Here is a 26460-nt window from a genome sequence, read left to right on the forward strand (position 1 = left end):
CACAATAAAAGTTAGTCAATAAATGACCCAAGGTACTTAGGATTTAAATTCAACACTTCCTCCACAGAAGAATATTTTTAAAATTAATTTCCTGTAATTTAAAGAAAAAATAATACTGAGAAGTTCTATTACTAAACATGCACCCTTATATATAGTGAATCATCGGAACTGTAGCTACATAATAAAATAACACAAATTCAGTGGGAAGTCAGACCTTTAATTAAATTCTCCAATGAAATGTGTGTTTAACTAACCCGGAAGTTAGCACGTAAACATTCCTAGGAGCGGTGGAATGTTGATAACAACAAAGGCTGAAACGGATTAGAAATCAAATCTTATACCTTCTGACAGTTTTCTCAGACTGCAAGCTCGTTCTGTATTCAAAACGCAAGGAAGAAAACAAACACATGGCGAATGCAGCTCTCTGGATTTACTGCTTTCTCTTATTGCTCATGAGTGACCTACTTCACGGACAGACTACACCAGGTAAACACATCTCCAACCATTATCACCATGGTTATTAAGTACGAGAATTACTTCTGTAACTATAATATTAAGCCAACTTATTTCCTGCTGGAGATAAATCGGAATTGCGTCCGATATAATTTAACATATCAATTTTTGTGGACAGTGTAATTTTTATTGATTAAGTCTCAGGTCAATTAGTGGTCTCTAAACTTTAACTGTGCCGAATAATCCTAATGCAGCGAACTGCTTCCAGCTTCGATGAGCGGGAATGTATTAATTGTCAGACACATTTTTTTGAAGTGTATTTCATAATGATTTGATTGAGATCCTGTGAGCTGACCAAAGAATGATAACTTAGGTATTGTTTTTCTTTGTGATATGTATAATAACTAATCGTTCACGGCAACGATTTAGTGAACCCATCCGATCAAAAGGATCCCGCGACAGCAGGTGGATTACTAATGACATTTTATCTGCAAAGTTTGCAAGGTCAAGGAATCAGACATACAGAATAGAGTGCTCGGCACGGTGGTGTAGCGGTTGTATCTCTAAACTAAAAAAATACTGAAACTGAAATAGAATTCAATTTAATGAACATTGATAGTTATGTTAATCAAAAATCTTTGTGAAAATAGATTGTCTGGGTCTTGACTCTTGAGGGTTAGTGGGGCATGAAATGTTTACTTGATGATTGAATCTAACTGTGCCACGTTTTTGCACAAACCAATTTCAATGACAAATGAAATGACACTGAAAATCAGGGATTCAGCAAATCGCACGGAGTCTGCGATTTTCGTTCAGGGCTCTCTGTAATTTGCTGCATTATTACACTGGTAACACGGGTCGTAGATGTGATGGCTATTGCTGTGGATCACACATTTACATGTTACCTTCGAATTACATGTTATTTCAACTTACGTGATGCTTCAGCATGTCTTAAAAGGTGTCGGTCTGAACCAATCCCAGGCAAACGGCAGGAAGCCAGCCAGTATCTTTGGCCAGAACCCATCCCTGGGCATAACCAGCCAATGCTTCCACACCTCAAAACAAAAGAATCCTTAAATAAAATCCCAAATTTCCTGGAATTTGATGGTATTTCCCGAAATTTTCAAAAATGCTTCTGGTTGTTTTTTTTTCTCGTGGGCACACGTTAACAACACAAAGAAGAACAAGGCAAAATAGATCTATGTAACTACACCGTATCTGCCTGCTCTGTTACTCACTTGTACAATGTTATGTTGTTGCCTCCAACAGCTTTCTTGTTTTCGTTTTTAAAATCTGCTCTCATGTGACTCAGTCTCCCCTCTCTCTCTCCCTCCCACCCTCCCTCCCTCCCTCTCTCTCTCTCCCTGTAACTTTTCACCGGTACACAAAAATGCTGGAGTATCTCGGCAGGTGCAGCAACATCTATGGACCAAAGGAAATAGGTGACGTTTCGGGCCAAAACCCTTCTTACCTTTTTAACTTTTCACCACTAGGCTTATCCAAAATTCTACCACTGAATGAAAAATAATCAAAGGCTAAACTTCCACTGAGAAAGAGAATTCCAAAGACATTGTTTTACGAGAATTTTTCCGAACAGTCTATGACCCATAATGCTGCGGCCATAGCATTATATTTAAAGCCCATAGCGCTGCAGCCGGTAGCGCTATATTTAGAACCCATAGCTCTGCAGCTGATAATTCTTTGTTTAAATTCCCACGAGTTTAACAGCGCTCTGTTTAAACCTTTGAACGCCAAACCGGCAGTGATGTGTGGATTACCTTTCCACTCCTTCATGGGCCAGTTGCGGAAATTTCCCGAAATTTTCTGAAATTATTCCATTTCCCTAAAATTACCCGAAAACAACCAGAATTTCCCGAATTTCAGGTCATTTCTTTCAAAGTAGAAACACTGTCTCCAGCAGATCCTTTTACTGACCTAATCCTATCCACCCATAGTGGTGCTGACCATCATTCCCAAACCACTGATTATACGTTCCAAGCAACAATCCCATGGCTTCAGCTTTTTTTGGAAACCAACCCCCACAGTGTACAGAAAAGGACGGTCAGCTTTGCAATTAAGAACATGTTTGTCACTCAATTTTAAGGAGCTTTAGGTAGTTTTAAATGAACCCTTTCTAACTATTATACAAAGTGCTGGAAGAACTCAGCAGTCCAGGCAGTATCTATGAAGGGAACGGACAGGCGATGTATCAGTTGGGACCTTCTTCAGACTGAAGAATAGCCCTGATCTGAAAAGGTTTTCAATCTCTTACCTCGATGGAGATGCAATTTGTTTTTTCCATATCGTATACCCGTCCCCACTGCGGCCTAACATCGTGGAGTGGCAAGGCCTTTCCTGGAGACCGACCCGGTGCTTCAACCGCGGGCGCAGTGCAGACTTATCATCGTGGAGCTTGTGATCCCTTTACCGGGGATCGACTGTGGAGAGCTCCAACCGCTGGCCTGTGGACTTTAACATCGTGGAGCCCGCAGTCCCTGGTTAGGGACCGATTCGGGAACTCCAAGCCACGAAGTGTGTCAACCATCCCAATGCGGGAGTTTCGATCACACCCCGACACGAGGGCTTTGGATCGCCGGCTGCGGGATCTTTGATCGCCCCGATTGCAGATTGTTCGACAGCCCTGACCGTGGGAAAATAACGAGGGAGAAGATTTCACTTTATTACCTTCCATCACTGTGAAGGATGTTAGGACCCACTGTGGTGGATGTTTATGTTAACTTTCATTTTATGTTGGTGTGTTTCTCGTTGCTTTTCACTTAGTGTGGCTGTATGGTAACTCAAATTTCACTGTACCTTAATTGGTACATGTAACAATAAACTGACCTTAACATTGAAACCTTGTTTTTACCAGAATCCTGCTTTCTGCTGACCAACATGACAGGAACATTTTCATAGCTTCAATTATGACTCAAGATTCTGTGATTCCACAGCACCCTAGGACAAGGATACGTTGGGACTCCTTAGAGCAGCGTTTCTCAACCGGGGTTCCCTGGAACGCTAGGGTTCCGCGAGAGGTCGCTAGGTGTTCTGAGAGAAATAGTGATAAATAGGCTAATCATATGTAAATGCATTTTTGAGTCATTTTTGTGTTTAATTTCATATTCGTAATTTTATTATACACATATGGCATATTTTGTGACTCACTCGAGTACAGACGCATGCACGCTCCTGGCGTGCAGGTACAGTCCCTCATTCACCAGTTATCAGAAAATATATATTATGTTTGCCTTATGATCTTTATGTTTATGAAAGCAAAAGAAAGAGATTAATAAAGATATATAACAATTTTTATGCAGAGGTTCCCTGAGATAAAAATTATTTCAAGGGTTCCACAAGGGTAAAAAGGTTGGGAAACGCTGCCTTGGGGAAAGCAAATCCATCAACACCAGGTGCACTCAGTACATCAAGACCCTCCGGAACTGCGAGGGCTTGCTTTTGTTAAAACTATCCCTCATGGCTTTCTTTCTTTCAAAGAGCTTTCAAAGATATTTCAGAGATTGCTTTGATCAGTACTCCATACCATCCTAGAGGAAGTAAGATGGATTAAATGCACATACTGAACCACACCCTTCAGAGACACAGCAAACCAGCAGACATCTACACGACCAGGTAAAGGACTGGAACACAAAAGCAACCCACACTTTAAATCTGATATTGAGGACATTTCAAAGGACTTGAGAAATGGAAAAATATTGTTACTGACTTTAAGAAAGGGGACAAGTCATCCTGTGGAATTTATTGAGGCATTGCATCGTTCTCTACCTCTCTCACTTTGTGAGGTGCTCCCTTGAACTGGCTGCTTTCCAAAATTTAACTTTCTAATGGGCCTGTTTCACTTGGCGATTTTATTTTGGCGACTACCGGCATCATTGACTGATGTATCAGGTCACCGAAAACTTCGCTGCGTGATGCGGCGTGAGGCGTCGTGACATTTGACGTGTGGCGTTTTTTCAATTGTAGCAACATTTTTTTTGTTGCCGCTGGAATTTGAAATATTCAAAATCTTTTAGCGACACTGATATGAAGCCGGCAGTCACCGATAAAAAATCGCCAAGTGGGACAGGCCCTTAAGGCTTCATCAAGATCAGGTGGCTGTCAACATTCTTGACCCTGAGACAGATCATGTTACCTGCTAATTGTACCATTAAACATGCAGCTAGTTGCACCAGGTGAATAGATAGGGAGAGGTGGTGCACCATGTCAGGTGATGTTTGCTTCTGTCAGTGCAGGCATGGAGACTGCAAAAGGGCAAAAGGCCAGGAAAGGAGCCATGAATAAAGATTTCCACACAATGATTAGCGTAAGCAACGTCAGCTAATGGCAGCACATAGTAACCCAAATTTGTTGTGCTGAAGGGGTGTTAGTGAGTGAGCTGTAAAAATAACTTGGAGCGGAACTGACCATTGACTCTATTTACACCTCACGCTGCCTTGGCAAGGCCCGCAGCATAATCAAGGATGAGTCGCCTCCTGGTCACTCCCTCTTCTCCCCTCTTCCATCAGGCAAAAGGTATAGAAGTGTGAAAACGTACACCTGTAGATTCAGGGACAGTTTCTTCCCAGCAACGGAATCATCCTACCACAACAAGAGAGCAGTGCTGAACTATCTACCTCTTTGGTGACCCTTGGGCTATTCTTAATTGGACCTTGCTGGCTTTACCTTGCACTAAACGTTATTCCCTTATCATGTATCTATAACGCTGAAAATGGCTCGGTTGTAATCATGTATTGTCTTTCTGCTGACTGGTTAGCACGCAACAAAAGCTTTTCACTGTACCTCGGTTCACGTGACAATAAACTAAACCGAACTGAACGTGCCCAGACAGCTAGCAAGGTTGAAATCTATGCATTGCAAATTCCAATTCTACAAATTAAGCAGCAAAGTGGTCCAGCATGTAGAGCTGTTGCCCCACAGCTCCATCAACTGCTTTTGACCTTGACCCATGGCATGACAATGTAATTTTCCCCCAGTGCTCCCCCATTTTCTCCCTGTAGTTTCCTCCCACTGAAAGAGTTTTAGAACTGAAAGGGTTAAGGGTGTATGAGCACAGGAACAGCTCATGCAGGAAATAAATGAAAACAAGATAAAATGCTGTCAGTAGCTGAAATTGAAATGTCATGCATGACAGAAGAAACAGATTCAGGTGTTGGGACTAAAAAGACAAGATGCCCGATGGCTAAATCAGACCACACAGAAAGCCAAGTCTGATCCAGGCAAGATAAGAACTGGTGGAGGAATGTGCTGAGGAATGTATTGACAGTGTGATTAACTACCCATGAATACTCGGATATAAATGTAGTCTGTGCACAATACAATTGAGTGGAACCACAAGGGACAACAGGTATGTGACCATACTCATGGTTGCTCTCCCACTCCTACATGCGTAATAAAAAGGAATTGTTACATTCTTAAAGTGACTGATGTAGTTTGTTGTCTGATAGTGCGGATAGAACTTTAACACCATGGCTCAGAGATTTGCAGTTTGGCCACTGTAAATCGCCTCTCATATATAGTTGAATAGTGGAATTTGGGAGAGTTGCTGGTAATGTAGGGATAATGAAATGGGATAATGCTGGATCAATTTAATTAGATGCTTTCCTTCTTGGCCCTTGCAGTGTAATTTACAGTTATGATCCACCATGGCCAAATAATATGCAACACTGGGGTTTCTGTCATAAAATTGGGAATGCCTTTTGTCTTTGATCCTGAAGTTTGTAAATTCACTGCAGATTATGAAAACATAGGTCCAATGTTCTCCTGGTCTTATTTGTGGTCCTGGGTTGATAAAGTAACAAGTGAGAAAGGCAAATTGCACTTTGGGATTTACTGCTCTTAGTTCAAAATGGTTAGTTTATTGTCACGTGTACCGAGGTACAATGAAAAACTTTAGTTGCGTCCAAACTAGTCAGCGGAAAGACAATGCATGATTACAATCAAGCCATTCGCAATGCACAGATAAGAAGTCTTGTTAACAATTGCATAGGACGTTGGTGATAATGCATCTTGATGTGTACCGTTTCCATTCCCTTATTTTAAAAAGGATACATTGGAACTTGGAGCAGTCCATAAAAGATTCACAAGGCTAATTTCTGGGATGAGAGAATTATCAAATCACGAAAAGGGGCAAGAGTCAAGTCTGGAGTATTTATTGTCATTGGTACCAACAATGGAACAGTAAAATCCACACATAGCAGTTTAACAGGCCTGTAAACACATTCTACTCAGAAAAATATAATGATCATAAATTCAATCAATTTATAACCATGACACTAGTGCAAAAAAACCCAGACTGTTGTGGAACTAAAGATATACGGTCCATATTAGTTCATAGTTGAGGTTAATATTGTGTAATGACTGATGTTTGTTGGGATGAAGCTATTCTTGAACCTGGTGGTCATGGTTTTCAGGCTCCTGTACCTCCTTCATGTAGGACAAATGTTTAAGAAGGAACTGCAGATGCTGGAAAATCGAAGGTAGACAAAAATGCTGGAGAAACTCAGCAGGTGAGGCAGTATCTATGGAGCAAAGGAAATAGGCAACGTTTCGGGTCGAGACCCTTCTTCTGAATACCCGAAACTTTGCCGATTTCCTTCGCTCCATAGATGCTGCCTCACCCGCTGAGTTTCTCCAACATTTTTGTCTCCTTCCTGTAGGAGGTAGGTGAAAATGAGAATGAGAAAAGAAATTCACATATATTTGGAATTTAGAAGGATTATTAGGTGATCTTACTGAAACAGCTAAAACATGACAGGTTAGATGACAGGAGAGATGTTGAGATATTTTCATTAGCGAGAGGGTCTTGAACCAAGAGACATAGTTGCATGATATGGAAAGTGGTCATTTAAAACTGAGGTGCTTTAGAAATTTTCTTCTTGCAGATGTTGATGAATCTTTGGAATTATTTCCCTGCCTAGAGCATGGTAGCGGCTGGATCAGTCAACATACTGACAGGGACTAGTTATTTTTATGCACAATTGGAAATCTCTAAAAAATGGAGGCCACACACAGCCCATTGTTTCCAGGTCATTGTACCTTTGCCAGGAGAGGCAAAGAAAACAAAGTTAAAAAAAACTATTTGGTTATTTATCTGGAAATCAGGATGATATCTCAGTGGTTATACTAGTACATTGGGACGATACAGCCTAATTACAGTATTACACATTAGACTGAGACAAAGGGAATTCCATATCATCCTGATGCATGGTACAACACCCCTTAATAATATTTGTTTGAGATTCCCAAATCTCCTCCCTTGCCTTCCAATACTCTGTGCTTCGCATTCATATTGTGTGACACAGAAAGAGGCTATTTGGTCCATCAAATCTATACGAGCTCTCAGAATATCCCCATCAGTCCCATTCCTCCGTTTATTTGTTATTTCCCTGACAATTTATCTACCCGCATAATTTCAAATGTAGGAGGAATCTGCCAAAGGTCTCAGGAAGAATCTGCAAATTGCACACATATGATAGCCATGGAACCCTGTGGATTTATTTGGTTTTAATTTTTCATACAAAGGGTGATGGATGTATGGAACAAGCTGTCAGAGGCTCGGCTACCCCAACTTTTAAGAAACAGTTAGACAGGTTCATGGATAGGTCAGGTTTGGAGGAATATGGACCAAATGCAGGCAGGTGGGACTCGTGTTGCTGGGACATGTTGGCCGGTGTGGGCAAGTTGGGCCGAAGGGCCTATTTCCACGCTGTATCACTCTATGACTCTAATGCCCCTGTCCCACTTAGGAAACCTGAATGGAAACCTCTGGAGACTTTGCGCCCCACCCAAGGTTTCCGTGCGGTTCCCGGAGGTTGCAGGTGGTTGCCGGAGGTTGCAGGTAGTGGAAGCAGGTAGGGAGACTGACAAAAACCTCCGGGAACCACACGGAAACCTTGGGTGGGGCGCAAAATCTCCAGAGGTTTCCGTTCAGGTTTCCTAAGTGGGATAGGGGTATTAGTAGACTATTTTTGCCTTTGTGCTCACTCTTTGCTTTGAGCTCTATTATATCTTTTGTAGCTCTTACCAACATTCAGTGAACTCACTTAATGTCATAGAGTTATGCAACACTGTACCAGATCTAGCCTGTCCTTACACCCATCTACACTAATCCTATTCACCCTTCATTGGGTGCATAGCCTTCTGTGCTTTGGTGATTCAAGTACTTGCCTAAGTATTCTTAGACGTCATTAAGTATTTGGCACGTGGCCATAATCCTTTCAAACTAGTGTGCTTAGTATGCTTAGCAATATTCTTCTTCTTTTCAATCTTGTTTTGGTCTTTTGTGTCAGACATTTTCAAATAAATCAAAGGAGAGCCTTATTTCTTTTAAGGGATTTGTCAGGTTGTGTTACACTTCTTGTCACTTCTAAGTTGTTTACAGGTGGATATCATGTGGATTTGTTTTGTTTAAATATGTTGGCATTCTGTTAGCAATTACCGTGTACTATTCAGCATTATAATCTTAAACTTGTTCTGCATGTGGGAATTCACCATGTAATTCCAAGCATACGCAGTGTGGGCATCTTGTAATGCATTCCCAGAACAGATAAGAACATATTGCCTCTCTGTGGAGAAGCAAACTCAGACAACCACTACATTAAACACTTGGGGTTCATTGTTGTTTTCTGATCTGTTGTTGGGAAAGGGTTTGTTCACAGTTGTTTCACTGGCGAGCTATGCGTTGCTATCTTGGAGGTTTTCTGAATCACTTTATATTGACCACCTCATGTCAAACCCTAGCCAGGATCTGAGTGTAGTAAATTATTCTTGTTATTGAGGGAGTGCAGTGTAGATTCACCAGGTATCCGGTAGGCGGCGCGACTCTCGTCAGCAGCGGCCTCTGCAGCCCGTCTGGGTTTTTATTATTTTTTGTCTATGTTTCTATGTAGTTTTTGTTATTTTTTGTTGGGGTGTGCGTGTTGGGGGTGGGGGTGTGGTTGGAGGGAGTGGGTAACCTTTAAATCTCTCCCTGCACGGGAGACCCGACCTTTTCTTTGTCGGGTCTCCGTCGTCGTTGGGGCTGCAATGAGGAGCGGCCTCCAACACGAGAAGACCGGGGACTCTGGTGCCGACTACTCACCTCACCGTCGCGGAGCTGGCCGAGTCCAGAGCGGGTGGAGCGGTGGTGGAGCGCTGCTGCTGCTGCGGCCTGACCTCCAGAGATTCGGAGGCTGCAACTGCGGGTCTGGCGGACGGCGGCACTGGGAGCCCGCGGGTCCCTGGAGGGAGACCGCTTTCCAGGGCTCTCGCAACGGCGAAGAACTTCTGGAGCGGGGCCTGACATCACCGTCCCGCGTGGCTTGGAATGGCCGCGGGACTCTGCGAGCGCACGCCGGGGGCTCCAACACCAAGACCCAGTGTGCGACCTTGCATCACCCGGCGTGGCTTTAATGGCCGCGGGACAATCGCCATCGCCAGCTGGGGGGGGAAAGAGTGCAGTGGAGAGATAAGTTTTTTTGGCCTTCCATCACAGCGATGTGATGGATGTTTATGTCAATTATGTTGTGTCTTGGGTCTATTTGTTTGTAATGTATGGCTGCAGAAACGGCATTTCGTTTGGACCTCAAGGGGTCCAAATGACAATTAAATTGAATCTTGAATCTTGAGGTTAATTCCCAGGATGGCGGGACTAACATACAATGCATTCAGAAAGTATTCAGACCTCTTCACTTTTTACACATTTTGTTATGTTACAGCTTTATTCTAAAATTGATTAAATTCTTTTTTTTTTATCATCAATCTACACACAATACCCCATAATAAAAAAGTGAAAACAGGTGTTTAGAAATTTTTGCAGAGTAATTAAAAATAAATAACTGAAATATCACATTTACATAAGTATTCAGACCCTTTACTCAGTACTTTGTTGAGGCACCTTTGGCAGTGATTACAGCCTCAAGTCTTCTTGGGTATGACCTACAAGCTTGGCACACCTGTATTTGGATAATTTCTCCCATTCTTCTCTGCAGATCCTCACTAGCTCTGTCAGGGGACATGACTTGAGAATTAAGGGACTGAAGTTTAGGGATAACATGAGGGGGAACCTCTTTACTCAGAGAGTGGTGGCTGTGTGGAATGAGCTTCCAGTGAAGGTGGTGGAGGCAGGTTTGTTTTTATCATTTAAAAATAAATTGGATAGTTATATGGACGGGAAGGGAATGGAAGGTTATGGTCTGAGCGCAGGTATATGGGACTAGGGGAGAATATGTGTTCGGCATGGACTAGAAGGGTCGAGATGGCCTGTTTCCGTGCTGTAAATTGTTATATGGTTATATGGTCAAGTTAGATGGGGAGCATTGATGCATAGCTATTTTCAGGTCCCTCCAGATATGTTGGATCGGGTTCAAGTCCGGGCTCTGGCTGGGCCACGCAAGGACATTCTCAGACTTGTCACAAAGCCACTCCAGCGTTGTCTTGGCTTTGGGTCATTGTCCTGTTGAACCTCCGCCCCAGTCTGAGGTCCAAAACACTCTGGGGAGGTTTTCATCAAGGATCTCCCTGTACTTTGCTCCGTTCATCTTTCCCTCAATCCTGACTAGTCTCCCAGTTCCTGCCACTGAAAAATATCCGCACAGCATGATGTTGCCACCAGCATGTTTTACCGTAGGTATGGTATTGGCCAGGTGATGAGCGGTGCCTGGTTTTCTCCAGACATGACACTTGGCATTCAGGCCAAAGAGATCAATCTTGGTTTCTCATGGTCTGAGAGTACTTTGGGTGACTTTTGGCAAACTCCAAGTGGGCTGTCATGTGCCTTTTACTGAGGAGTGGCTTCCGTCTGGCCACTCTACCATAAAGGCCTGATTGGTGAAGTGATGCAGATATAGTTGTCCTTCTGGAAGGTTCTCCCATCTCCACAGAGGAACTCTGGAGCTCTGTCAGAGTGACCATCGGGTTCTCGATCACCTCCCTGACCAAGGCCCTTCTCCCCCGATTGCTCAGTTTGGCCAGGCGGCCAGCTCTATGAAGAGTTCAGGTGGTTCCAAAGTTCTTCTATTTAAGAATGACGGAGGCCACTGTGCTCTTCGGGAGCTGCAATGCTGCAGAAATCGTTTTATACCCTTCCCCAGATCTGTGTCTCGACACAATCCTGCCTCGGAGGTCTACGGACAATTCCTCATCTTCATGGCTTGGTTTATGCTCTGACAAGCACTGTCAACTGTGGGACCTTATATAGACAGGTGTGTGCCTTTCCAGATCATGTCCAATCAATTTAATTTACCACTGGTGGACTCCAATCAAGTTGTAGAAACATCTCAAGGATAATCAATGGAAACAGGGTGAATCTAAGCTCAATTTTGAGTGTCATAGCAAAGGGTCTGAAACTTATGTAAATGTGATATTTCAGTTATTTATTTTTAATTACTTTGCAAAAATGTCTAAACACCTGTTTTCACTTCTTCATTCAGGGGTATTGTGTGTAGATTGATGATTAAAAAAGTGAATTTAAACAATTTTAAAATAAGGCTGTAACATAACAAAATGTGGAAAATTTGAGGGAGTCTGAATACATTCTGAATGCATTGTCTGATTAGAGAATGAATCAACTGGGCTTATATTCACTGGAATTTAGAAGGATGAGAGGACACCTTACAGAAACATGTAAGGGATTGTACAGGCTAGATGCAGGAAAAATGTTCCCGATGTTGGGGGTGTCCAGAACCACGGGTTACAATTTAAGAATAAGAGGTAGGCCATTTAGGACTGAGATGAGGAAAAATGTATTCACCCGGAGAGTTGTGAATCTGTGGAATTCTCTGCCACAGAAGGCAATGGAGGCCAATTCATTGAATGTATCCAAGAGAGAGTTGGATATAGCTCTTCGGGCTAACGTAATCAAGGGATATGGGGAGAAAGAAGGAACGGGGTACTGATTTTGGATGATCAGCCATGATCATATTGAATGGCTGTGCTGGCTTGAAGGGCTGAATGGCCTACTCCTACACCTTGTTTCTATGTTTCTGAACACACTTCAAGGACACTGAACATAAATGCTTTGTTTTATTCGTCCTCCATTCCTTTACATCTTGGCAACATTCATCAACTTGCCGTAGATTTTCAAAGTAATAAATCTCATTGCCCTCTTCTTCAAATGTATTTGTTTTTCCATCATCTCTCTTTGGTTTGCCTGAGGAAAAGCAGATTATGCGATGGCAGTCACTGCTTTGAAGAAGCATTACGTGGAGCAAACAAATGCTACATTTCAACGACATGTATTCCGGCAAACGACACAGAGAGAGGGGGAAAGCATTGCCCAGTTTGTCACACGGTTGCTTCAAGTTTCGGAGGGTTGGAACTGTGGAGCTGAGTTGGAGGATCTGACACCTCAGAATGGATAAGGTCCAATATGCTCAACCAGCAGCCTTTCTATCTCTACATTTAGCCAATCTGTGCCATAGCTTTCATTCATTTGTTTTATATCACTATGTATCTCATTTCCCTTTCCCCTGACTCAGTCTGAAGAAGGATCTTGACCCAAAATCCCAACTACTATATTCCTTTTCTCCAGAGATGCTGAGTTGCTCCAGCATTTCGTGCCTATCCTCTCTTGGTAACAAAGATGTTTTGTCCCCTGTTAATTCCTATGGATTCTACATTGCCCAACAAAGCCAACGTGGGACTTGCAGTGTGCCTCAGTGGGCAGGACTTGCTTTGTTTAGCTAGCAGATGGGTCAATCAGGTAATGTATTTCTTCAACCATTTATGCCAGACTTCTGTGTATATTCTAGACAAATGGAGATTCTCAATGACAGACATCATACTGTCGGGTCACAGGTCAGGGCTTCCCAAAAGATTTTGTTGGTGTTACACAAAATCAAGAAGGTTTTGAAAACATCCCTGAATATGTGTCTCTGTTCACCTGGAAATATCTTACCAGGACAGAGCTTGCAGTAGAATGTCTATTTTGGGAGTGTGGCTTATGTTGTGTAATGAGACCCATACACAGAAGTAATCACATAGTTTTTATTGTAACACAAGCTGAAGCACGGTTGCCTTGCCCAGCTGTACTGCGACATATTCCACTGTGCGCATGGGATAGTGTGGTCGTTTAATGGCAGTGTTTAAATCTTTGGCATTGATACAAATCCATATTTAGTAGCAGCCATAGTTAAATAACAATCAGAATGAAATAAATAAACTAAAACAAACTGGAACCAAACTATGCGAGTAAGGGGTCCAAACTTTCTTACACCATGTAGCGTAATGAGACCCATACACAGGAGTAATAACTCATAGTTTTTATTGTAACACAAGCAGAGGAAACATTGCATGCTATCGTCTCCATGGTCAGCACCTCGTCTGGCAATGGGACAGTGATGTGTTATATTAATAGTCCAGGGTAGGGATGAAGATCTGGACTGGACTTCATATGGAATGTGCAGCATGCATAATATGTGTGGCGATAGATATAGTAATGGCAGACTAATATGGTTAATCTACAGCTTGTGAATGACTTGACCTTGCAAGTAGGATCTCAATTCAGGGATTAATGGCTGGAGAAAGGATCTGTCATTGAGTTTTGTGCAGGGTTTGTGGTGTGGATCTCCAAACATTTTTTCCTTGAGCATATGTTGTGCTGGCTTACTGAAGGCTATCGTGAATTTCAACTTCGTTATCTGCATTCATGTGGAGGTGACCCCAATAGTAAGATAAAGGCCAACAAAACCATAAACAGCAGTCGCAGCATGGGAAACAGAGGAGAGGGCTGCAGCGGAGAGTAGGAACAGTGGGGAACTCTGATTTTCAATCATCTCAGAGTGGTACATGGCAAAGCCACTAGAACACTGAAAGTTTCCTTGTCAGATCTTTCCAGGGCATCTTTCGAAATCCGTTCTCAGCATTTTGCAGTTGTTGGCTCAAAAAAAATACATATGGCCATTGGCCAATGTACTTTTCACCACAGCTGCCAATTGTATGAACTTTGCCTGTGATGCAGTTTAAGAATGAATGTTGGGTAGTGTTTGCATCTCTGGCTTGCTTCCCACAGGTGCAGGGCATAGAAAGATAGAAAATAGGTCATTCAACCCGTCGAGCCAGCAGTGCCATTCAATATGATCATGACTGATCATGGAAAATCAGTACCTCGTTCCTGCTTTCTTCCCATATCCCTTGATTCAGTTTGCCCTAAGAGCTATATCTAACTCTCTCTTGAAAACATCAAGTGAATTGGCTGTGATACACTGTGCACCTGGAAAACACAAGAGGCTATTCAGGAAGATGTGCACCAGATTATTGGATAATCACCATGGTGAGATGCTTCCAAGCATTTTTGGACAAGCAAGCCGATTTAACAGGGCAAAATGCTAGGAGATGACGGAAATCCGTTTTGTATACAGCTCATACCTACTACCATAAACCCAATCAACAATGCTAAAATATGCAATATGTGCCAGTTGGATATATGCCATTGGCTTCCTGTAGATGTGTGTCATGTGTTTGGACAGATAGTGCAACAATGTCCAGATGACTGGCACATTGCACGACAGCAGTACCAGGCCTATGCTTCGTAACATTGGGGGCAGGTGGAACTTCAATGGGTAATGACACAGTGCCCATGTGCTTTGGCTCTACACACAGCCTGATGCAGTGCATACAAACATGGCCATCAAGATGAGGGTAACATTAAGCACGCTTTTGCCCCCATTGTCTGTGAACTTGTGCATAGTGACCCATTGGACCCGGTCCATCTTTCATCCTAGATGAACTGGAAGACAATCACCAAGGCAGAGGAGTGTTGGACAGGCCCCACCTGGCCAACTATAGAAGTACCAAGAGCATCTCAGACCTGATGACCATATTTTTGCTGGTTATCGAGAGGGAGTGCTGCTTCTACAGACACTATTTTTGTTTGACCTTGGCTGTCCCCAAGGATTTATTATTAAGAAGGGGATTTCTGAGTACTTAGAAGCATGTGAGAAAATAGGCTGAATTCAGCATGGTTTTGTAAAGGGGAGATCTTGTCTGACAAATCTGTTCAAATTCTTTGAGGAAGTAAATAACAGGATAGACAAAGGAGAGTCAGTGGATGTTATGTATTTGGATTTTCAGAAGGCCTTTGATAAGATGCCGCACTTGAGGCTGTTAAACAAGACGAGAGCCCATGGTATTAGAGGTAAGATATTAGTATGGATAGAAGATTGGCTTAGGCAAAGAATGGGAATTAAAGGGGCTTTTTCATGTTGGCTGCTGGTGACTAATAGTATTCCGCAAGGGTCAGAATTGGAACTGCTGCTTTCCAGGTTGTATATTAATTCAAGTTTGCAGAGATACGAAGATAGGTGGAGAGACAGGTAGTGTAGAGGAAGCAGGGTGTCTGCAGAAGGACTTAGACAGGTTGGGAGAGTGGGCACGAAAAGTAAGAGATGGAATACAGTGCAGCATTGGAGTCATGCATGTTGGCAATAGGAATTGAATTGAATTGAATACATTTTATTAGCCAAGTATGTATATATACAAGGAATTTGCCTTGGTGCATTGCTTGCAAGTAACAACACGTTATATAGTAGACAATTAAAAATAAAACATAATTTAAACATGTGAAGAATGAAATAAAATACTAGAGCATAAGGAGGCTACAGACTTTTGGCTGTTAAGTAGAGCTACTGCTCATGGAAAAAAGCTGTTTTTATATCCGGCTGTGGCGGATTTGACAGTCTTTCAGAGGGAAGTGCTTCAAACAGTTTGTGGCCAGGGTGAGAGGGGTCGGAGATGATCTTACCCGCTCGCTTCCTGGCCCTTGCAGTGCACAGTTCGTCAATGGGGGGAAGTTTGCAGCCAACAACCTTCTTGGCTGATCGAATGATGCGCTGCAGCCTCCAGATGTCATGCTTGGTGGCTGAGCCAAACCATACCACGATGGAGAAGATGAGGACAGACTCTATCATGGCAGTATAAAACTGGACCATTATTGCCTATGGAAGATGGTGTTTTCTCAGCTGCCGCAGAAGGTACATCCTCTGTAGGGACTTTTTGACTGTGGAGTCGATGGTGGCCTCCCATTTAAGGTCCCTGGAGATGATGGTTCCAAGAAACTTAAATGACTCCACATATGTGACTGTGGTGTTGTTAGTGGTGAGTGGGGGGAGGGGAGGGGGAGCTCTTAAAGTCTGCAATCAATTCCACCCTCTTAAGAGCATGGAGCTCCAGGTTGTTGTGATGGCACCAGGACAACAGCTTTGTCACTTCCTGTCTGTAGGCAGATTCCTCCCCATCCTTGATCAGTCCAATCAGGGTTGTGTCATCCAAAAACTTGAGAAGCTTGACAGAGGAATCTGTGGAGGTGCAGTCATTGGTGTAGGGAGAGTAGAGGAGAGGGGAGTGTACGCAGCCTTGCGGTACTCCAATGCTGAGGGTCAGCGGGTCCGAGATGTGCTTTCCTAGTCTCACATGCTGCTTCCTGTCAGTCAGGAAGTTGGTGATCTACTGACAGAGAGGTTTAGGCACAGCCAACTGGGAGAGTTTGGAGTGTAGTTGCTCTGGCACAATGGTGTTGAATGCAGAGCTAAAATAGTAAGATTAAACGAGAACTTACCAGTTTGAAGTTTGATCTTTATTTTATGAGGAGTTACGATAAGGGATTACGTGACGAGCCCGCCAACCCGCATGTGCTTCAATCTTCAAAGCAGCAGTGTGAAATCACAGATAACAGTTGTTGAACTGAATATAGTAAGATTCGAGAAACTAGAACTACCAGCTGACCTTTATGAGAGACGGTTGGGAGCGGAGGGCACGTAATCCCTCATCGTAACTCCTCATAAAATAAAGATCAAACTTCAAACTGGTAAGTTCTCGTTTAATCTTACTATTCTACTTCGGAGTCACGTGAGTGACTACGTGAAGATTTCAAAGCTCTGTGATTTCATGTCGTGGACACGAGTCCATGCGTCACACACTGCATCAATTGACCAGGGATGAGTGAATTTTACTAAAGCATGACATCGATTTTAAACATGCTGATGCTTTTTAATGACGAAATGATAATCATAGTAATCCCACTCATCCAGGAGGAATTATAAAACAGAACCTAAAAATAGAGTTGGCAAATAACCCCGGTCTGGCAATGGGTTTGTAATAACACATTTGGAAAATCGCTTGTTTGACCATCCTGCAGCCGCTAGGATGTGGTCCAGCGAAACATCCATAACCCTCGCTGCTGATGTTGTTGCAGCCCTGGTGGAGTGAGATTTGAAAACATCAGTGTTCACTCCTGCACAAGCCAAAACCCGTTTTAATCACCTGGGGGTGGTCTATACTGATACCTACGTATGAGGGTTTTTGCAACTAACAAACATTGCTAGTTCAGAGCCTCTAAGGATCTAGGTGACATAATGACTGTTGTAGATGTGTGACCACACACACAACCAAAGGTCCATGGGGTATGCCATGAAACCAGTTTGAGACCTGATGCCCCCGGTCTACTCTGCAAGACTAAGTCCTGAACATAAAGTATCATATTATTTGCAGATGTAACCATCCTGTCCAGTTGTAGCTTATGCAACGACTGGACCCGTTGCGCTGAACCCAGCGCCATGAGGATAACCACTTTGTAAGTGATTTGACCGAGGACAGGGATGTAGCTGGAGACTGGCGATGCAGCGTCAGCAGGACATTAACATCCCATATCTCCAAGTACCTGGGCCTGGGGGAATTTGAGTTGAAGATACCCTTCATAAATCTGGATATCAGAGGTCGAGACCCGACAGCGTGGTGTCCCGACCCCAGCAGGAAGTATGACGACAAGGCACTTCTGGCACAATTTATAGCACTATAACTCCATCTCTCATGAAATATAGCTTTGAGAGGAATTCCAAGACATCAGCTATATGTACCGTGTCATACAATATGTTGGACTGTAAACAGACCACTTCCCATTCCTTGATATAGGAGATGTACTGTTTCTTGGTACTATCTCTTCAGGCCGCAGTGATTACATCCACCGTACAACCTGACAGTCCGTACACCAGGAAAGGTCTTCTCATAGTCTGCAAACCAACAATTTGATTCGCTCATGCGGAGGATGGTTCTCCCCAGACACGGGGTAAACCAGCAGATTTCTGCGTTTGGGAACAGCCATAAAAGGCTTTGTTATTATTCCCAGTATGAGTGGACCCATGGCTGTGTAGGCCAGTCAGGCACTATCAAAAGCCTGAGGCGGAGTCTTGCTGGATTTTAAGCATGCACCGACTGATGAGGCAAAATGGAGGAAAGACATAAAGAACATTCCTCCCCAGTGTAGCGAGAATGCATCCATCGCCACTGCCTCTGAGAATGGTCGCCATGCCAGATATTTTTGCAACTGGTGATTGAGACTAGATACAAACAAATCGATATTTGGTGTTCCATCGAGACGTGCCTGCGGGCTGGCGGGCTCTTCACATAGTGACTCACGTGAATCCGAAGTAAAATCCACAATCAAAGTCCTTGCATATTCCTTGCCCCGGGTGGTCTAGGTGCTGGAGAATGAAGTGCAGGCCTAGGTTGACTGCATCATCCACTGATCTATTTGTGATCAGGGTGTTTGTAATATTTTTCAGGTGGGTCAGCACGTCTTTCAAGGGTCTTGATGATTACAGAGGTCAGTGTGACAGGCCTGTAGTCATTGAGACCAGTAATCCTAGGCTTTTTTTGCGTACGGGAACAATAGTGGAGACTTTGAAGCAGACAGAGACAGTGGAGGTTTGCATGGACCGATTGAAAATGTCTGTGTAGACTGGTGCCAGTTGTTCGGCACAGAGCTTGAGGGGGAAACATTGTCCAGTCCTGGTGATTTCCGGCTTTTTGTTCTCCTGAATAGCTGTTCCACCTCCTCAATTGCTATTGTTAGCGATGGAGAAATGGCCAGACTGATGTTGGGCAGCAAGGAGGGGGTGGGTAGTGGACGAGGGCCCAGTCTTTGCAGACTGGAGTCAGGCTCTAAGTGGGTGTGAAGTGATGATTGGGGAGGAGTAGGTGGGGAAGGGTCCAATCTTAGCAGACTGGAGTCAGGCTGTAAGTAGCTGTGTAGTGGTAATTGGCGGGGAGTGGGTGGGGAGGGAAGGGGGTTCCGGTAGCCCTTATTGTCTCCTCCCATTCTCTGCCCTCCCTCAGCCCTCTGGCTCCTCCTCTTCCTTTCTTCTCCCCCCCCCCCCCACCCTCTCCCTACATCAGTCTGAAGAAGTATTTCATCCCGAAACATAGAAACATAGAACATAGAAATTAGGTGCAGGAGTAGGCCATTCGGCCCTTCGAGCCTGCACCGCCATTCAATATGATCATGGCTGATCATCCAACTCAGTATCCCGTACCTGCCTTCTCTCCATGCCCCCTGATCCCCTTAGCCACAAGGGCCACATCTAACTCCCTCTTAAATATAGCCAATGAACTGGCCTCAACTACCCTCTGTGGCAGAGAGTTCCAGAGATTCACCACTCTCTGTGTGAAAAAAGTTCTTCTCATCTCGGTACATTGCCTATTTCCTTTGCTCCTTAGATGCTGTCGTACCCGCTGAGTTTCTCCAGTACTTTTGTCTACCTTCGATTTTCCAGCATCTGCAGTTCCTTCTTAAACAAGGGGGTACCGGGGTTATGTTTCTGTCTAACAAACCTGCAGTAGAAATCGTTCAATGTAGACTATTTTCTAAATGGGGAGAGAATTCAGAAATCGGAGTTGCAAAGGAACTTGGGAGTGCTGGTGTAGGATTCCCAAAATGTTAATTTGCAAGTTGAATCAGTAATAAGGAAAGCAAATGCAATGCTAGCATTCATTTTGAGAGGATTAGAATATCAAAACATGATAGTATTGTAGAGGCATTGTAATGCATTTGGAGTATTGGAGTGCATTTGGATGTTGTGAGCAGTTCTGTGCTTCGTATCTGAGGAAGTACATATCTTTAGAAAGGAGATGAGGAGGAATTTATTTCGTCAGAATGTGGTGAATCTGTGGAATTCATTGCCAGAGACAGCTATGCAGGCCAAGTATATGGGTATTTTTAAGGCAGAGGTTCTTAATTAGTAAGCATATTAAAAGTTACGGCAAGAAGGCAGGAGAATGGAAATCTTACATTCGCTGATAATATCGTAAGATTCTACAGGGATTATCCTCGGGAAATTCTGGCAAAAAGACGCGAGTTTAAAAGGGCAAGCAGTATTTTATATGGACATTCTGAAGTTCGTTATGGGGTGATCTATCCAGTGAAAATGCTAATTTCGTTTAAAGGCAAACAACGCTCATTCACGGACCCGGACTCTGCTTGCAAATATGCCCAGGAGATTTTAAACAAAATTCAAGGAGGAACAGAATAATAGTCATTCTATCTGTGGAACTTGTTTTCTCTGTTTCAATTAAGACACTCGAACTGCTCAGACCCTTACCAGGCAGGCTTATCTGGCAAGAATGTGATTTTCAATAACACAACCCGAATTAAATTTCTGAACTGAAAGCACAGATGGAAGCTCAAGGTCGCAGGCTCGTTGCCAAGTCCTTCAGCCCTGAGAACTATGTGCCCCTTTTGAAATGGCCATGATATGATGCATCTGTCCCACATTATATGACCTATTATTTACACATATAACATATGACTAACTAACTAATTAACTACTTACGCGCAATAAACTCAACTAACGTTAAAGGCGTAATGTACTATACTAACACGACTAACTATATAGCAGGAAGGATGGGGGAGGTTAGACATATATTTTAAATACTAATTATGAATTAACTAACATACAGGTTAATGAAAAGTGTAATTATTGACGAGGTGCTTTAACCCATAATTACTTTTATTTTAGTCCAAATCTTCTAGCTTCTCTTTTATTCTATTTTAAACTGTTCAGCTATTAATTGACCTGATATGATAATTTTGGTTACAACTAGAGGGAACCGACTAACGTTGGGTCACACTTTAATAGGGGGGTAAGGCCCAGTGCATAATCTCATCGACGGAGGTCAATTTAAAAACAATCCTAGCTACCATTGGTGGCTTTTTTGTAAGATATCGCTTTTTTGATAACTTACACTCACTTTTTTTGTTTATTCACAATTATGTGTTGTATGACTTAACAATTTTTATGTACACTTTATGTTATGTTTTTCTCTTTCCCTTAATTATGTTTAATAGTGTCAGGAGATGTAAAACTACTGCAGAAATTATGAAGGACAACTCTGGAATCGGTATTCCGAGGTACTTGGCTGCATCACATGAATCATACAGTCTGGTAATAATAGCCAATGCAAGATAATAGTCGAACAAATATTGGAGGTCTCACTTTCTGTAGTTGGAACATCAGAGGTGCGAACGAGCCAATTAAGAGGGGTAATATTCTGGCACAATCATTAAATGTAAATATTGTTTTCATACAAGAGACACATTTGAAACAACAAACTCAGATCAGATTAAGGGCAAACGGGATAGGTCAAACATATTACACCTCATTCACCTCTAAAGCAAGAGGCATGGCCATTATAATTCGGAAGGGTATACCTTTTAAATTAAAGAAATCCATATCTGATAAAGAGGGAAGATACATTATAGTCACGGGAGAAATTTACAATACACCATTAACTATGATAAATATTTATGCGCCTAATTTTGATTACCCACAATTTTTAAAGAAAATAATAGATCTAATTGCAGAGCATAATTATCAAAATATAATAATGGGGGGAGATTTAAACTGTGTTATAGATCCATACTTAGATAAATTAATAAAGGTAGGGAAGCGTCTTGTTAAAACTAAGACCTGTGAATTTGTAAATACTTATATAAAAAATAACAACTTAGCTGATGTTTGGAGAATAGCAAATCCAAGTGGGAGGGAATATTCATTTTACTCATCAGTTCATAAAACTTATTCACGAATTGGCTATTTCTTATTGGACACAAAATTAATCCCATATACGAATAAACCATCATATCATAATAGTATTATTTCTGATCATTCACCATTGACTTTTATACTTAAAATTGAGGGAATGCTGGAAATAAAACCTTTTTGGAGATTCAACGCACACATATTAAATAACCCGCAGGGCTATGAGTATATAAAAGAACAAACAAAATCTTTTTTAGAAATAAATGTCACGCCGGGTATTTCTGCACCGCTATTATGGGAAACCTTCAAGGCATATATTCGCGGCATCATAATCTCTTACCAAAGTTTTCAAAATAAGGAAAATAAAAGAGAACTTCAGCGGATAGAACAGGAAATAAAATTACTAGAATTGGACAATGGAACTGACCCAACCATAGATAAACATAATAAGATAACTTTATTGAAATATAAAATCAATAGAATACTATCAGCAAGAGTAATAAGATTATTCCAAATTACAAAACAAGCACACTTTGAATTTGGGGATAAGCCATATAACCATATAACCATATAACAATTACAGCACGGAAACAGGCCATCTCGACCCTTCTAGTCCGTGCCGAACATGTATTCTCCCCTAGTCCCATACACCTGCTTTCAGACCATAACCCTCCATACCTTTCCCGTCCATATAACTATCCAATTTATTTTTAAATGATAAAAACCACATAAATTACTTGCGAGGCTACTGAAGCAACAAGAAAAGGAAAAAATTATCACTAAAATTGTCGGATAAGGGTGAGCTTCTAACACTGCCAAAGGATATTAATAAGAGGTTTGCCCAATTTTATCATAATTTATATACATCTAAAATAAATACAGATGTTAGTAAAATTACAAATTTTTTAGATAATTGTAATCTCCCAAAATTGGATAGTTTAGAACAAGAGCAATTAGGAGCACGGATTACTAGTGAAGAAATAAAACAAATAATAAACTCACTGAAAAATGGGAAGACCCCAGGACCAGATGGTTTTAGTAATGAATTTTATAAAAGATTTCAGGAGTCAATTGTACCAAGATTATTCAATTTATACATGCAGGCTTATACCGAAAATAAACTACCAGAAACCTTAGCAGAAGCAACAATAACGCTTAAAAAAGATAAAGATTTAGATGAATCGGGAAAAATTAAAGTATCTGGGTATGCAAATTACGAGAAGACACAAATCATTATTTAGTGCCAATTTTATGCCACTATTAAATAAACTGAATGATACGATTAAATTTTGGAAAACGCTCCCGCTCTCATTGATAGGTAGAATTAACGCTATAATAATGACTTTCTTACCACAGTTAATATATTTGTTTCAAGCGATCCCAATATATATTCCAAAATGCTTTTTCAAAAAGCTAGATTCTACCTTCACTAATTTTATATGGGATTACAGAGCACACAGAATTCAACAAAAGCATTTGTGTAAACCTAAAGAAGTTGGGGGTTTATCATTACCTAACTTTATGTATTACTACTGGGCAGTGCATATTAAGAACATAATGTACTGGTTGGATAGTTCCACCCAGCAGTTGGAGTGGATAAGAATGGAGAAAGAGGAGTGATATCCGCACGATATAAGAACGATCTTGCTCTCACCGATAAAATTGAATAGTATAATATATAAGAAGAACCCAATTATTCACAATACAATAAGGATTTGGAAACAAATAAAAGTATCCTTGAAATTAAATAATCTATCAGTACTAACCCCACTATTGAACAACCCCACAATCAAAACATCTCTCATCTACAAAACATATCAACAATGGGATAGACTGGGGATTAGGAAAGTAGGGGATATGTATGAATTGGGCAAACTATTATCATTTCGACATTTAAAATTAAAATTTAAAGTGAAGGATAATCAATATTTTAAATATATACAGATATATGACTTTATGAAGAAATATATACATAGATTTCAAACTATATTTTTAGACCCTTTAGAAGAAGCAATGAATATTAAGGCTGATTCACAAAAACTAATATCATACTTTTATAATAATATATTAAATAGAGAATTACCCTCAACAGAAGCACTAAGAGAAGATTGGGAACATGAGCTAATGATAAAGATCTCGAAGGATAGATGGGAAAAATATCTGATAAACACACATAATTGTTCTATTAATGCAAGACATAATTTAATTCAATTCAAATTATTACATAGACTATATTATTCAAAAACGAGGTTGAATAAATTTTATCCAAACGTCTCTCCCAGATGTGATAAATGTTTGTTTCAAAACGCTAATATAACACATCACATTCATTTGTAGGATGTACAAAGTTGAATAAATTTTGGAGCCATATATTTGATATATTTAGAAAGCTTTTCAAGTCCACAATAGAACCTAAAACGGAATAGATTATATTTGGAATAATAGTAGAAGATATCAATTTAAATAAAGACCAAAACGTTTTTTTTAATTATGGGTTAATAATTGGAAAGAAATTGATACTTAAATTTTGGAAAAATACAACCATACCAACTGTTAAAATGTGGATTAGGAATATGGTGGACATAGCACGCCTTGAAGAAATGAGACTCCGACTAATATATAAATACGACCAATTCCTAAGGAGTTGGTCTCCTTTCATCGACTTTTTGGAATCATGTGTTGCAGCGGTACCGTGAAGATTGCTGATTTCAGTTCATGCCGTGGATAGATCTACATCTCCGAATAGAGATTAAAAAAATTTTCTTTTAAGGGGCCTTCTGTCCTATTTCTACTTTCCACTTTTTCTTTTTTTTATATACACACTTCACGTTTTTCTATTCTCTACCATCTATTTTTCCTCTTTTTCCCCTTTCTATTGTTTTCTTTTTCTTGTCTTGCTTACTTCCTTCTCAAAACATAAAAGTAGAGGTTGTACATAGAATGGATTACGGTATGACATAGTTGGCACCTAAAATTAGCTTCCACTGTACTGTTTTGTACTGTATTCGCTTCTAATAAAATAAACAAAACAAAAAAAAAAACAACAATGAAAAAGGCTGAATTCTGTAAACTGATGCTGTTGTGTCATAAATTGTTAAACTCACCCTGGGAAATTCTCTGACAATTCTCTGATAATTATCAGACAATACTTGCTAAATTCTCTTGTGCAACCTTGTGATTTACACAAAATATGAGGCAATCAGTTTGTCATTACATTGAAACCGATACTCCAGATTTCCTTCCTTGTTATGATTCAAATTATATGTTAACTCTTTCTCTGCTCTCCATTCTTGCGAGTTCTTATGCCGTTAAGAACATTCTCAATGATCAGATACGTTTTTTTCCGGTTTAATACTATCTAGGCCTGTTCAACAACTTAAATACTGATTCGACTAAAATGGGCGTAAAAAATTATGAGTAAAATCTGTCAGGTAAGATAACAACATGGAGATGTCCCTAATATGACTTGACTTGACTTGACTTGACTTGACTTGACTTGACTTGACTAGAGAGGAGCAATACTTGAGAAATGAGGCTGGGAAAATTGGTGAAGTGTCACCATATCCAAGCTGGCATATCAGGTTGAGAGGAGAAAGGCTACAGAGGACTCCTGCTCTACCTACCATACGCTCTACCTACCTGCTCTATGTACCTGCTCTACGTACCTGATCTACCTAACTACATTACCTATCTGCACTATGTACCTGTTCTACCTACCTGTACTACTAACCTGTACTACCTACCTGCTCTACCTACTTGTACTACCTACTTGTACTACCTACTTGTACTACCTACCTGTACTACCTACCTGCTCTACCTACCTGCCCTACCTACCTACACTACCTATCTGCACTATGTTCCTGCTCTACCTACCTGCTCTACCTACCTTGTACTACCTACCTGCACTATCTACCTGCGCACAGTGGTCCATCTGGTGGCCACCTGTTGCTATGCTGCCTTCATATTCATCATGGTGCTTCGAGACATGTTATCAATAACGTGATTTCAGCATTGTGGACAGTTGGTGCTGAATCCATGCTTAGCTCCTGCCACAATCTAAAGTCTCTGAAATACTCACCTGTTTCTACTCGCCAGTTGCCGTCCCCGCCACGCATCACTTTAACATTGATGTCCGTAGCAGCTCTGCAGCTGGTGTCCGTGAAGTAGTGCCGTCTGACAGCTAGACCCATCTCCCTTGTTG

General features: G+C 41.5%; 1 protein-coding gene across 47 annotated transcripts in view; it reads left to right on the plus strand.

Annotated features, from left to right (window-relative positions):
- The first annotated feature begins 239 nt into the window (after positions 1-239).
- The window catches only part of LOC129703226 (mucin-2-like), a 177536-nt gene continuing 151315 nt past the window's right edge, over positions 240-26460 (plus strand). For 21 of the 47 annotated variants that reach the window (XM_055645497.1, XM_055645464.1, XM_055645499.1 and 18 more), the window contains exon 1: positions 243-486. In XM_055645497.1, coding sequence (XP_055501472.1) covers positions 408-486 — 79 coding nt within the window. In that variant the 5' untranslated portion in view covers positions 243-407. Of the gene's footprint in view, positions 487-5549; positions 5816-26460 lie in introns of those variants that run through there. The other 26 variants (XM_055645467.1, XM_055645466.1, XM_055645484.1 and 23 more) reach the window with 6 other exon arrangements.

This window comes from Leucoraja erinacea, chromosome 14, assembly GCF_028641065.1.
Source record: "Leucoraja erinacea ecotype New England chromosome 14, Leri_hhj_1, whole genome shotgun sequence".
Taxonomy (NCBI): domain Eukaryota; kingdom Metazoa; phylum Chordata; class Chondrichthyes; order Rajiformes; family Rajidae; genus Leucoraja; species Leucoraja erinaceus.